Raw genomic sequence first — 13,118 nt, 5'->3', positions numbered from 1 at the left:
TGAAGCCATCCCAAAGGAATTTAGCCATTACGCAACTGGACCACGTCCTAAATGCAGAGAAAGCAGGTTTGCTCCGGCTTCCACCCTACACCCTAAAAGCAGGTGTTAACCAGCGACCCCAAGCACAGATCTGAAGAAGGTGGGACCGGGTTTGCAGGAGTTAAAAGCTGCAGTTTGCAGCGTGCCTGTGCAACACCAGGGGATGCAACACATCTCTGCCACAGGAGCTGTAACACCTGCAGTGGGTCCACGACGAGCTGATAGGGCTGTGACGTGTTTCAGGTGAGACACCATTTACCCAGCATAGGTAAACAGTGAGATGGAAGGCATATTGTGTCCAAGAGAAAAGCAAGGCCATGCTCTTTGGACCCTGCTCGCTACAAAAGGTGCATTTGTGCTTCTGTCACACAGGGAAATCCCTGCTGGCACTGATAGCAGACGAGAGGCTGCTGTTGGGACCAAGAAGGTGGCTGTGTCAGGTGGGCAAAGCTCAGTGCTGTAGCTGCCCAGGGATGCCCAGGCCCTGGTTGAAGCCCAAACGATAAAGATGGGGAAACAGTTTGGCAAAGGGAGCTCCCTGGGAAGCTGCCAGGCCGCAGCATGCTAAAGGAAAGACTCACACCGCAGAGGAAGCCTAGCTGAAGCAAAGCTCTGCGGAGGACTGTGGAAACAGTTTGGTAAAGGAGAAGCAGCTTAAACCTCTCCTGCCGTGGCTAGGGAAACAGTCACAGACACAAGTCTTTGCAAATGGAAGGACCAACCATCGGTCACTTCTCTGCAGGGCTCTCGGCCAGATGTCCCACCCTGAGCACCAGCCGGGCAAGCTATGATGCCAGCCCCGGGTTATCTGGAATCACAAGCAGAGCACTCCACTCCATCCTCCACGTTCCCCAAGAGGACCCTGCCAGCCTCTGGCTGTCCAGAAAGAGAAGCAAGGGAGACAGGGGAGCCTGCTCAGTTCCTGGAAGCTGCCTGCTGCCTGCCTGCCCTCAGTCACCTCTGAGGAATGCAGGGAGGATCCAGACTGGGTTCCTCCTGAGCACTCTTTCCTACAAGGCTTATTCACACTCTGCCTCCACCCTCTACCCCAGCTTTCCTCTCTGCCTACACCCCTGGCTTCTCCACCCCTCCTGGTTTTCAAGCTTTCCTCCAACCTTTCCCTCTTCCTTTCTCTGCCTCCTCTCCTCCACCCACCAGCCACTCCTCCTCCTCACGCTCCTCTCTGCACTGCTCTCAAGATGTGCTGAAGTGGCTCTGGATTATCCCCAGTCATTCGTGCTATGCACTGTCCTGAAAATCCCAACACACCTTTTAAAACCCTCGTAAGCCTGGCCAGAGGGAAATTATGCTGCATGTCCAAATGGTGCTCAGGCAAGGCTGTATTTGCCCCTGTGGCACAGCCCAAGGTCTGAGTGGCTGCCTCCAGTGCTGCTGAACTGCTGGCTCCTGCAGAACCAGCCCCACTTCTTAATCCCCCACCGTTCATGCAGAAGTGCAGAGAAGTCACCTTCCCAATGGCAAAGGTACAGCAAGGGGAGCGTCTCCACCACAGTGCAGGCAAGCAGAGGTCAGCAGGTGACAAAGGCAAGGGAGATTTAAGATGCTGGATCTCCCCAGCCTTAGTCCTTGAATGGAAAGTCCAATGAAAGAAAGGCTGGACGTGACTCTGGATGAATTACTCACAGTTCTTTATAGTTGGCATCGTAGAGAGTTGCCCACTTGTTTTGCTGATGTGGCTGCCACTTTATAGACTGGTAGTTGGGGTCTAGGTAGGAGCCATTCAAGCTGTCGTTATCCTGAATCAGGCCTGCAGAGGGAGAAAGGTGTGTTTCGATCGCCCTGATGGCAAGCCCAACCTAGCGGGTGGCAACCCTGCCCACGTCCCTTCTATGGGGGTCCCTTCTGAGGTCCCATCATTCCATGATTAACTCTGTGATGCAGCGTTCAGTTGGGTGAGAGCACGAGGAGGAAGCAAGTCACCTCCTGCCTGCCAGGGCACGGCAGTGGCCCAAGGTCTGGACCCTGCCCTGCCCTACACCCCCTCCCCAAGCACCGCCAGGTTTGCATGCTGAGGGGGGATTAAGGGGCTGAGGGGGTGCAGACTACATACCTGGAGAGAGAGGTCCCGGCTGGTGCCAAGGAGGTGTGGGAACTCTGTCTGGGTTGAGTGGCACAGACCCCATGCCTGGCTCCTGCTTTATCAGCCCGTTGAGCATCTGTGCACTGAGGGTGTTGGGGGGCGACTCAGAGTGCTTCCTTTTCTTGGCAGGGTGGACCGGGAGGCTGCGGGACAGATGGGGAGGTGACAACCCTGCACCACCACGAACCCAAACCACACCAAAAGCAAAAAACAATCCCAACGCCCAGAGGCCTTACTCTGCTCCGTGCTGCTGGAGGAGCTGGTGCAGCATCTGTGACTGCTGAGCGTGGTGGAGGTCAGCTGGTGCCATGCCCTGTCCCATGCCATAGGGGGGCATCAGGGGCTCAGCCTTCATGTACAGGTCCCGCTGCAGGCCAGGGTAGTGCGGGTGGGAAGGAGGGGGCACGGCCTGCAGGTGGGGGGGAGGAGGAGGAGGAGGAGGAGGCGGCGGCGGGGGGTGCTCCAGGCGGGCTGGGGGAATGACATGGCACATGTTCTCAGGGGTCATGGTCCGAAGGAGGTGAGGATCTTGAAGAAGAGAGAAAGAGGAACACCAGTGAGATCACCAGCGGGCTTCAGCTCCAAGCCCAGCCACGAGGAGTTGCCGGTGAGCACCCCCCGACCAGCAGAGCTGTCCCGGCTGTACTCCAAGAACCTGAACTCAAAGGGCACGAAGCTGAGGGACGACAGGGAAGGTTACAACCATTCCTAAAATCTCCTAAACCTCAGCTACCCCGATGTTCTGCAGCGAAAATGTGGCTTTGGGGAATTCCCTTTGGTATCAGCACCGCGGTACCCTACAAAGGGAAGAAGCATCAGGCACAAAGTTAGGATGAGAGGTGATGGCCTCAGGCTGTGCCAGGGGAGCACAGAGCCAGAAGGTGACTTTGACCTCTACATTTAAATAAACAAAAAGGAGCATTCAAATGATCCCACCTTCCTTCTCCCCCGTGTGGACTGGGATACTAAAGCAATGCCACGCTCGGGGTTGATTTGACTACGCTGCCATCGAAATCAACGCTGGTGGAGAGGGATGCAAATCCAGTTCTCTGCAGCTGCCTAGGCTCCAGCTTGACTCAAGCTCAATGCGTGGCAATGCCAGCGCACAGCAGAGGGCTTCAGCTCGAGCCAGAACACTTCTGGAGTCTTAGAGCACAAACCGAAGCGCACAGAGGAAAGCTGGATGACTGAGCATCACCCAACGTGCCTGGACAAAGAAACCAGACACATCGGTGTGAAAGCCGGTGCACAAGCAAGACTTGAGCAAGCTCGTTCTCCTCCCAGATGGAGCAGGAAATCAGAGTGGCTTGTGTTGTAAGGGACCTCCAGGATAAGCAGCTTCCAACCCCCTGCCTCGGGCAGGGCTGCCAACCACAGGATCAAGCACTAGATCAGAATGCACAGGGCCCCACCCAACCTGGCCTTGAACACCTCCAGAGACGGACCATCCACAGCCTGCCTCCCGTGCTCTCTGAGCTTGGGTGCGTTAGTCCAATGCTGCCTTCAGAACTGATGGATGGGCCACACCGGCGAGGTTTTAACATCAGAGCTCAGCCACAGCCACAGGATGCACTCCAAACTCCAAACATTCTGGCAAGAGTCACTGTTGGCACCATTTCAGCAGCTTATTTTTATGTTTTGTAGAAACGAGCGGGCATGTGCCATGTGCCACGTGGGTGGAAAGCAAAGATTCGAGTCTGAGGAACTGCACAGATCTTCTACACCAGCTTCTCCATCCTCTTTGCATCCCAAAACAAACAGTGGGAAGAGGAGAAACTTTCCAACTGGGAAACGCTTCCCTGGCAAAATCAAACCCTTCCACAGCTCAGGTGAATGAACAGAGTAAATCAATGAGCATCAATCTCTGGGGAGCTTCCCAAGTCTCCCTGGACAACGAGCACAGACAGACAGTTGCTTCAGGGTGCCCTGCCCTGCAGAGCACTGCGAGGAATGGGTTTCCTCAACATCTCCATGTGCTGGGCTCTGAGCACGTAGGGCTCTGCAGAGCTCCCTGCTGCCTCCTCTCCTCCCCAGGCAGAGTGCAGCAGCACTGAAAGTGCGTCGGAGCAGCTCGCCCCTCGGTGAGCAACCCGGCCTCTTTGTTATATTTAAGGAAGGGGCAGGAGGAATTCCAGGGATTTTTTTTAGCAAGATAAACAGAACTCTTGACCTCTTCCATCAAAAAAAAAAAAAGAGTAAGTGCTGCTCCTGGCGAGGAATGGTTGGAGCTTGGGGAAGAGGGTGCTGCTGGGGAGGGGGAAGGGAGCCCAGCACAACCTTCCCTCCTCACCAAGGAGTTTCTTCCAGCAAAGCACGGTGAAGGTCACCACAAGGCTGGGTGGCTTCCCTGCAGGGAGCCAGGGGGCTGGCAGTGACCGTGGGGTGGGACAGGCTCTGTCTCACCCTTCGCAGGGGGAGCAGAAGAGCCCCAGCACAGAGGGGAGGGGATGGCATCAGGGAACTTACTTCTGAACGGAAGGTTCATCTCGGTCTCCCCAAACCAGGTTCCATCTCAGGGCTGTTCTCCTTTGGCTCACACAGGGCAGAGGGCAGCACAGGGAGGCTCCAGTTCCCACGTCCCACCCGCCCAGGGACCAGCCATGCTGCCGACCGCTCCCCGTGTAAGTGGGTACACGCCTCGCCTTCCCTCCCGTTCCCTCTCTTGCTCTCTCTCTCCCCCCTTGCAAAGACCAGAAGGAGAACAATAGGCGAAAGTCTAGGGATATTTACTAACTGATAATCTCCCCACGTATTGCAGCCGCCTGTTTTCTCCCGTCTGATAAAGGCTGCAGAGCCAACCACTTTCATGGAACAAAGAGGGGGAGGATGTTGGGTTTGGGGCTTTTGTTGTTATATATATATGTATTCCTCCCTCCCTCTCTCTCCTTAAAGCACTTACCAGTCACCTGCTGAGGGGAGTAGGCTTCTGATCCAGAGTCAGGGGGAGAGTCAGGTAAAGTGCTGCAGAGAAACAAGAAGGGAAGGTCATTGTAAAGCGGCTTCCAGCGATGGGATCAGCTGGTCTAGTTCGAGCAAAGCACGGTCCCACAGGATTCCCATCACCTCGAGTACCTCCAGTGACCAACAGGAGAATGCCATTGCCGTCACCATTCCCCACAGCCTGCACTTTGGCAGCAGGGAGAGGGATTTTGCTGACCTCCCTACGAGGCTTCCCCCTCGGCTCAGCTGAACAGAAATACATCTGCTCCCCAAAGACCTCGTGCTTCACCACGGAGAAATGGGGGCTCTGGGGGAGCTGGGATCTGAAAGCACAACCTGGGAAGCCCAGGGGATGCACTCTGCTTGCTGTGCGACCTGTACCAACCTGAGCACCACCACAGCTGCCAGCTGTATCACTCTGCCTCTGCTCCAATGGCACCAGGGGCAAGATTTGGTCCTAACTGCAAAATGCAACTGAACTGAGCACTCAGCTGCACAATCAGGGCTTGGGGACAGCCACCACAGGGACGGTGCCACCTCTGCTTCCTTCCTTACTGGAAGCTGAGCCCCTCAGCCATCCCCAAAGCCCCTCCTTGGGACAGGGAGATGGTGGCTCTAAAGAAAGTGCTTGCAATGTGCTCTGCCCCTGTGCAGATCATTGGCAGCGAGCTATCTTGTCTGCCCGCTTGCATCCGCTGCCTTGGCAATCCCCACTGTGCTCCTGCAGCCCAGCACTCTGCAAAGCCTGCCCCTGCTACAAAAAAAAATGGCCAGGGACAATTCAGGGCCAACAGGAGCAGAAAGATGAGTGCCACGTAGGGAGTCGTGCAGTCGTGCTTGGATTTTGTGGGCATTTTCTCCAGGAAAAGCTTACTGCCACGGGATGAGTCCTTCTGGGACGCTGAAGAAATGCTGCCAGCAAAGCTGACCCCTAGTTCATTTCACCCAACCAAGGTCTCCATCTCCAATAGCAAGGACTTGCTATGAACCCTGCTTCCACTATGTGCAGTGACCACCAGGTCCCAGGGGAGTCCAGTCACGAAGCCACATCCCAGGCCAAGGATCCACCACAGACAAAGCAGCACATATTGCCAGGCAAATGCCTTGATCAACTCCGTGACAGCCCCAAGTGATGACATGAGTTCTTCCCTCAGTTCCTGATGTCTCCATGACGGGTTTATTGTCCTCCTGCAAGTGAAGACGACGAAGCCAGCAGACAGGTGATCAGACCTGGCTTGTGAACGGAAGAGAGCTATGATCCTACCCGTGACTTCTCACATCCTGGAGAATGCCAGAGGCATTCAGAAGAAAGATGCCACAGAAAGGCATCCCAACCTGCTCTTGGGCACAGCTTCCCCTGAGTTGAGAACAGTCACTAGTTGCCTAGTCTGGGAATAAAATAAAGGCGGATTTTGTTTGGCTTGCCACATTCTGGAGGATCCCTTCAAGTTCATCCCAGCCAAAGTCATCACATTACAGATCGATTCTTCCTTTTGTAAACTAGTGCACTGTGAGCATTGGAAGCACCACGTCGTACTTGCTGGCGACACTAGAGGGCACAAAGCAGAGGGAGAAAAGCCAGAGAGGGGTTTGCAGAGATGAGCAGCAGCGGTGGCCTCCGCGTCCCTTACATCCATCATCTGCTGGAGAAGGCACACAGCTAGGCTGCACCCTTCGCGTGGTGCTCCCTGCCAAGCCTGCCACGTTGCTGTGCCCTCCCAGCCCACCATCATTCCTCCTCCCAGTTGTCCAGTTGAGTCCAGCAGCAATACTAAGACTTGGTTATCACCTTCCCCTTCGCCAGGGCTGCATCCAGAGCCAGTTACGAAGGGGTATAACTCCAGCTCAGATACTATATCTTTCTTCTCTCCAGTATCTACAACATCAAGCCAAGAGAAATGCATTTATTTTTTGCCCAGCTTAGCTAACACCTTCCACTTTGTCAGGGATTGTCAAGGGAACACCCTGGAAAGTACGCTTTGTCTCATTCAGCCTTACTCTGCACCTCTTCCTCCTTGAAAAGGACAACACTACATCCCATCGTGCACTTGCAGACGTGCACCACAGATACCCCCACCTAAGCACGGGATACCACCGATCCTCTCCAACTCAGCACACACAGACCAACACCGAACAGCTCTGCAGGAAACTCGTGACAAAGCATCTCCCTGCGAAGCCAGAGCTTCGTACGGACCGACGTGAGTTAAGGCACTATGGGACAAGCCACCTCTACTCTCCGGGCCCCACCGGCACCGAGGATCGCCTCTCTCACCTCGTGCCCTTGTTCTGCCACCCCAGCCCCACTTACCCAGGTGCGTAGGAGGCCTTGGGCTCCGATTTGATTGGAGGGACCATGTTGTTTAGGCAGTGGCCACCAAGGTAGCCCTTGGGCACCGCCATGCCATTGTTGTTATTGCAGTTGAGGTGAGCACCATAGCTGGGTCCGCAAGGGTTGGCCAGAAGAGGACCATGACGGATCGGGATCTGGCTGCCCGGGGGAGGAAGGTGGAGGGGACCGCTGGAAGCAGGGTTGGTCACATGCCCAGCACCGCCGACAGAACTGGGAAGAGGTGCGTTGATGGTGGCTGAGCTGGAGGGCTGGGGGTGTGCACAGCCAGCTGAAGCAGAGATGTCAGGGAAACAGCTGAGAGAGAGAAGGTGATAACCTCAGCTGCAAGACAGGTAGGCGGCACTTTCCACCCTCTACCCAGCCCTTCAGTGACGGGGACGGAGCTGCTTGGGTGCTCTGGGACACCCAGAGGAGGAGTGAAACAGCCAGCGTTGTGGTGGCACGAGCAGGAATGTCTAGGTTGGTCACTTGGATCAGTGGGAGTGATGCAACCCCAAAGGGTAAAAAATCCACCTGGAGGGACGTAAAGGCCAGAAGAGCCCAAGAAAACCAACCTCCTATAGAGGAGGGCTCTAGGAGGGACAGTGGTGCATTCAGGGCACGGTGATTTCAAGACTCTTCACGCTGCAGAGCTTCTCTACAGAAAACAACGGCAAGCACCGCTCCTGCTGTGGAGCAAGGGAACCACTTACATATCTGGTGAGTCCTCCTTGCTGATGTACTCTTCCAGTATGCTGGTGTCGATGTTAGATGGCTCCAGAGCTCCATTAATGTCGTGGCCTGCGAGGGAGAGGAGGCAGAAGCAAGAGCCATGAGAAGGACGTGAAAGGCAAAGGGGTTGTGGAGCAGAAACACCACCAAAGACCTCTGCACAGTCAAAACCAATACGAGAAGATCAGCAGATCCCGTGGTTCGAGGAGAGCCACCGGTCCATAGCAATCTGCATCCCAGTGAAAAACCAGACAGAGCAGCGGGTTTCCCTCTGCCTTCTCCTGAGGCCCTCCTCCTCCCCTCTCCTGCCCTAGGGAAGCTGGGCTGGGTTTTGTTGACAGAAAGTGCTTTCTTTATCTGTCTCTCTCAAGTGGGAGTCTGCAGCTCTCTGGGGTCGCTGCCAGCCCTCGGTGCCAAAGACACTGCCAAGAAAGTGGAAGAGGAGACCCGGCTCCGATAAGGAAGAGGGCCCTTCCCAAGAGGCCCAAAGCCCATGGGCCAGCCCTCACCCCCCACAGGCTGTGTGCTGGGGAAAGGTCAACCAATGAACCGCAAAAAACCCCGAACGGAGGGTTTTGGCTCACACCCGGCCAATGGCAGCACTCCCCTCTGCAAATCCCTTTCATAGGAAGACAAGCAAATTGGCAGAAATAAATCCAGACAGGAATTCTGCCAAGCGGACGGGGTATGTGCACGGACAGGGGAATCTCTCCCTTGGTAACTAGGGAGGGAGCATGATCCTGGGGATCTGCTGAGGGCAGGATGCCTAGCCCTTGGGGCAGGAGGAGGTGACACTGTCCCCTGTGAACTCTGTGGTTGCGACCGTGCCACCGTCCTGCTGTGAGTTACAGTTGGCTGAGAGCTCACCAGGGCCAGCACCAGGGGATGCCTGCATCCCCCACCCACCCCCAACCATCTCTGCTTCCCCCCGCTCCCAACCCTTCACTATTGAGGCACCTCTTCTGCACTGTGTCCATCACCTCACCGTTGACCAACAAGAGCGAGCTACCAGCCACACGAGGCATCTGGCAACCAGTCGCCACAAAAGCTACCGGCAGCCACGTCTCCATCACAAGCTCCAGGCTGGAGACCTGTGTTTTCAAGACTGCCCACGGAGGTGCTGGAGTTGCTGTCCCCAGAGGTGTCCAAGGAAGGAAGAGATGCGGCACTGAGGGATGTGGTCCTGATCTGTTCACTGATCCTGTTTGTCCACTGCCTCCTCTTAAAAGTCACCTTCGGGAGCGCTCAGTGGAGACCCAGGCAATGGGTGATAAGGAATGTGATGCAAGAGCTGCGTCAGCTGCTGCCACAACAACAGCGAGGCCATTAGCTGCGCATGCGTGATGGGAAGGGGCTGCCCACTGAACACGAAGGGCTGTCCTCAGCTTGAGGACACGGGGACAGCAGATCTTGCACAGGGAATGTCCCACCACCAGTGGCTCGCCACGCACGCCGGGCTCTTACTGAAAGCCAGCTTAGGTGATTAATTAAAAGTTAATGCTTCTCCACTGAGTCACGAGCTCCTAACGACACTAATAACGTTCCCTCCCCTTCCGGACGTGGGATTAGGAGGGAGCAGGAAGCCACACTGGGCAACTCAACATGGCACTAGAGCTTTTGTCATCTCTCTCTCCTCTCTGTTGTCCCCTCAGCCCCAAGCAGCATGCTGACCGCCCTGGAGGGGCTCCTTGCATCAAACTCCCCCAGGACCACCCTCCATTTCACCCCTCCTTCAGCCGGTGCTGCCACAGAGGAGCTCCCAAACCCGCCAGCACTTTTTGCCCTGCCTTACCCCTCGCCCCCTCTTCACAAGAGCACCGAGGAGGCCCTGAACTCAAACTCTGCCCCAAGAACAAGAGATGCTAAACCCACAGCACCTTCCTCACGAGCAGTGCGGGGCCAGTAGAGGCCCCACGTGTGCGAGAATGTCAGGAATCCCAATGTTTGGACTTGTTTTCTCTGCCTTCCCCAGATCTCCAAACACAACCTACATCCAAGCAGAGGTGCTTCCCGTGCCGCCGTATACTTGCTGCCTTGCTGCGACGGCGCGGGGCTGCTGGCACAGCTCTCCTGCTGATATCAATCCCCGTCCCCTTTCCAGGTGCTCCACCGCAGCCCATTTCCCATCAGAGAAGGGCACCGAAAGAGTTAAAGGCATCTGGCCCCTGCAAGTCATCATATTTACAGGTCTAAGAGATTAAACCCAGAATTTACCTCGGGTGATAGGCTGATAAGTTTATGGTATTTCTATTTATAACAGTCCCTCCCCCCCAATTCTTGCTCTGTTGCCCGTCTTCTAATCACCTATAATCCTGCCTGGGTCACCTGGGGGTGGGAGGAAAGGAGAGAGCGGAGGAACTTCATCCTGGGATCCACTAACAAGAACCAGATGTGGGAATCTGGAGATGACGAGGTCAACCATCTCCCCGGGCTGGAGAACACCAGTGGTGAGGAAGAAGAGATGAGGTTGTGCCGAGCCGCGGGTGACCCCAAAACCACACACCAGAGGCTGAATTCTTGGTCTCAAGGGCCACCCTACAGGCTGCAGGATCAGCAGCCCATTGCCACATCGGCACATTCCCGGGGCCCCACATGCTCCGCATCCCTTTCGGCTTCCTCCTGTGTTTATCCTCTGGCCCCAGAGGATTGGCTGCTGGCCGGGCTGCGAGCACGAGGAATCCGGGCCGCGACTCGCTAACCAAACACCATGTAAGCTCAGGAGCTGTGGGTTTGGGATTGGGTGCTCCCCAGCTGGGAAAGGCAGCCTGCCATGCCTTGGGATGGGATGCAGTGAGGGTGAGAGGACACAGCAGTCCTGTCGCTGCTCAGAGTCCTGGGGACAGCTCAAGGGACAGTGGGATGCTTAAGGCACAGCGGGATGATCCCTTTTGCTCCACACTCCCACCCCTGAGGGTGCAAAGGGGGAACACCTCCCCTCTGGCAAGGGGGGGGAACACGACCCCGCAGCCCCCACCTCCCGTCAGATCCCAGCCCAGCATTCCTCCTTAATTAACGCTCTTTATTACCTGACTGTAACGATAACCAGCTCCTCCTGGCAGAAGTGGCTCCTGTAACCCGAGTGGGACGCCAAGCCAGACTCCCCCATCTCCCCCAGCGTGCTTTTGGGACCACCCCAGAGCAAAGCCCTGAGGCCCCTCCTCGAGCCGTGGGGTGAGCCCCTTCTGTTGATCCCCTTCAGCCCCCCAGGGACAGCCTGCTGGGGTCTGCATGGGCTGCCCAAGAGAGAAACCAATGGTACCAACCCAGCAGCTCCATAACTTCAGGATCCAACACCAATGGGGCCAACCTGCGTGGGGTTAGTGCCTCCTGCACGCTCTCGCCCAGCAGTTTCAGTGAGCCTTAAGATACCCTTCCTCTGACACACACAGCACGTGCCCCTTACCACCACGAAGGCAGCAGTGTCGCAGAGGTATGGCCACCACGTTGCCATCCCACTTCCAAAGACAACCCCCGCCCTCCTGAAGCTGTGGAGCAGCTCTTCCATCCCCATTGCTACACAAGAGGTGGGGTTTATCCAAGACATCAGATCCTGGTATTGTAGGAGGAGAGGCAGGGTCCTCAGCGGACAGAAGGTCCTTGGAGCAACAACCAGGTCCAAGAGAGAACCAGCAGCAAAAACAGCAGTGCCGCTCACGTCACAGTGCAACCAAACCACTGCCATCCTCCAGCCTGACACCCAGCATCAGCAGCATCCCCACACCTCCATCTTCCTCCCGAACTGCCCCAAGCCCTCTTTTCTCCTTCTGGCCTGTCCACCTCCCACCACCTCGTCCTCTCTCCCTCTCCCGGCCCGTCCCGCATGTCCCCAGCTCCTGTCTCCCCTTGTCCCTTCCTCCCCAAGCCGTTGCCCCCCAAAGCCCTGGGTCCCTTCTCCTTCTGGCTGCCCACCCTGGTCTCGTCCTCTCCTCCGCCCTTGCCAGCTGTGAACATCGGCGTGGATAGAGCCATTGTCCTTTGGGCATCGGGGCCGAGGAGGAGGGGGGGAAGGTGTGAGAGGGGACACAGTGGAGCGTTTGTGCGTGTCCCCGCTGCCGTCAATGCCCTGCTTGTCCATTCATGCACTACGATGGCAGAAACAGCAGCACCCACACAAGCGTCGCCATTTGGTGGGGTCCAAGGTGCCCGCCCAGGGGGGCACATTGCCCTGTTTGTTTGGGGAACGGCAGAGCCACGAGATAATGCCTGTATCTCCCTGCCTGGACTGAGGGTGGCGGTGGGGACGGGAGGACCGGAGAAGGTCCTTCTGTGAGCCCAGTGTCTCTGGTCCTTGCTGGGAATAAGGCAGCAGGGAGAGGCTTCCAGCCTTCGTTGAGGCTCCTCACGCGGGGCAGAAGAAAGGAGACTTGAGCCAAAGCTGCTGCTCACAGGAGCCCCATGTGTACTCCTCTGCACCCCACTAACTCTACCCAGAACACGAGTCTGGGAGGACAGCGGCCACCCAACTGCCCCAGGTCATGGTCAGCGGAGACTGGCAAACCTAATAAAGGCTCTGGGAGGCAAAGGGACTTAAGGATGACAGAAGTTGCCCCTCTGCTGCTGCCAGGGACTGCACCCCAGGGCGACCACACCGACACTAACACTGGTGTGGGGTCACCAGTGCTGGGGGCTTGTGGCTCCCAGAGAGGACCACCGTGCACGTGTGTGACCTGGGGCTCGGAGATGTGTGCCAGCAATCCTTGGGCATGGGGCTCAACGATCAGACAGCAACGAAACACAAACCTACAGGCAGCCAAGCAGCGCCTGGAACACTACGTTCAGATCGGGCATCTCGTTCCTCCCTTCTCGTTGGGAGGCAACAAGGTCCCTCCTGTCCAGCCTGGACAGCCTCCAGAAGAGGCCGAGAGCACGAAGGCTGAGCTATTTATCTAGATGGGACGTTTGCCATGGCTTGGGGAGGGCCATCAGTATTTCTGTGCACCCAATACCAATCTCTGGCCAACGGGAGTGTCAGGTCAT

General features: G+C 56.4%; 1 protein-coding gene across 5 annotated transcripts in view; it reads right to left on the bottom strand.

The window, feature by feature from the left end:
* Positions 1-13,118, bottom strand: part of MYRF (myelin regulatory factor) — a 34,524-nt gene that overhangs the window by 14,382 nt on the left and 7,024 nt on the right. For 4 of the 5 annotated variants that reach the window (XM_065755514.1, XM_065755516.1, XM_065755515.1 and 1 more), the window contains exons 2-7: positions 8,123-8,210; positions 7,389-7,724; positions 5,040-5,101; positions 2,377-2,668; positions 2,111-2,283; positions 1,684-1,807 (exon numbers count right to left, since the gene is read on the bottom strand). In XM_065755514.1, coding sequence (XP_065611586.1) covers positions 1,684-1,807; positions 2,111-2,283; positions 2,377-2,668; positions 5,040-5,101; positions 7,389-7,724; positions 8,123-8,210 — 1,075 coding nt within the window. The remainder of the gene's footprint in view (positions 1-1,683; positions 1,808-2,110; positions 2,284-2,376; positions 2,669-5,039; positions 5,102-7,388; positions 7,725-8,122; positions 8,211-13,118) is intronic. The other variant, XM_065755518.1, reaches the window with a different exon arrangement.

This window comes from Cyrtonyx montezumae, unplaced genomic scaffold (genome assembly GCF_038088225.1).
Source record: "Cyrtonyx montezumae isolate F1298 unplaced genomic scaffold, pur_monq_1.0 scaffold_10, whole genome shotgun sequence".
Taxonomy (NCBI): Eukaryota; Metazoa; Chordata; class Aves; order Galliformes; family Odontophoridae; genus Cyrtonyx; species Cyrtonyx montezumae.
Note: the sequence above shows the minus strand (reverse complement) of the source record. Positions and strands in the feature narration are given on the sequence as shown.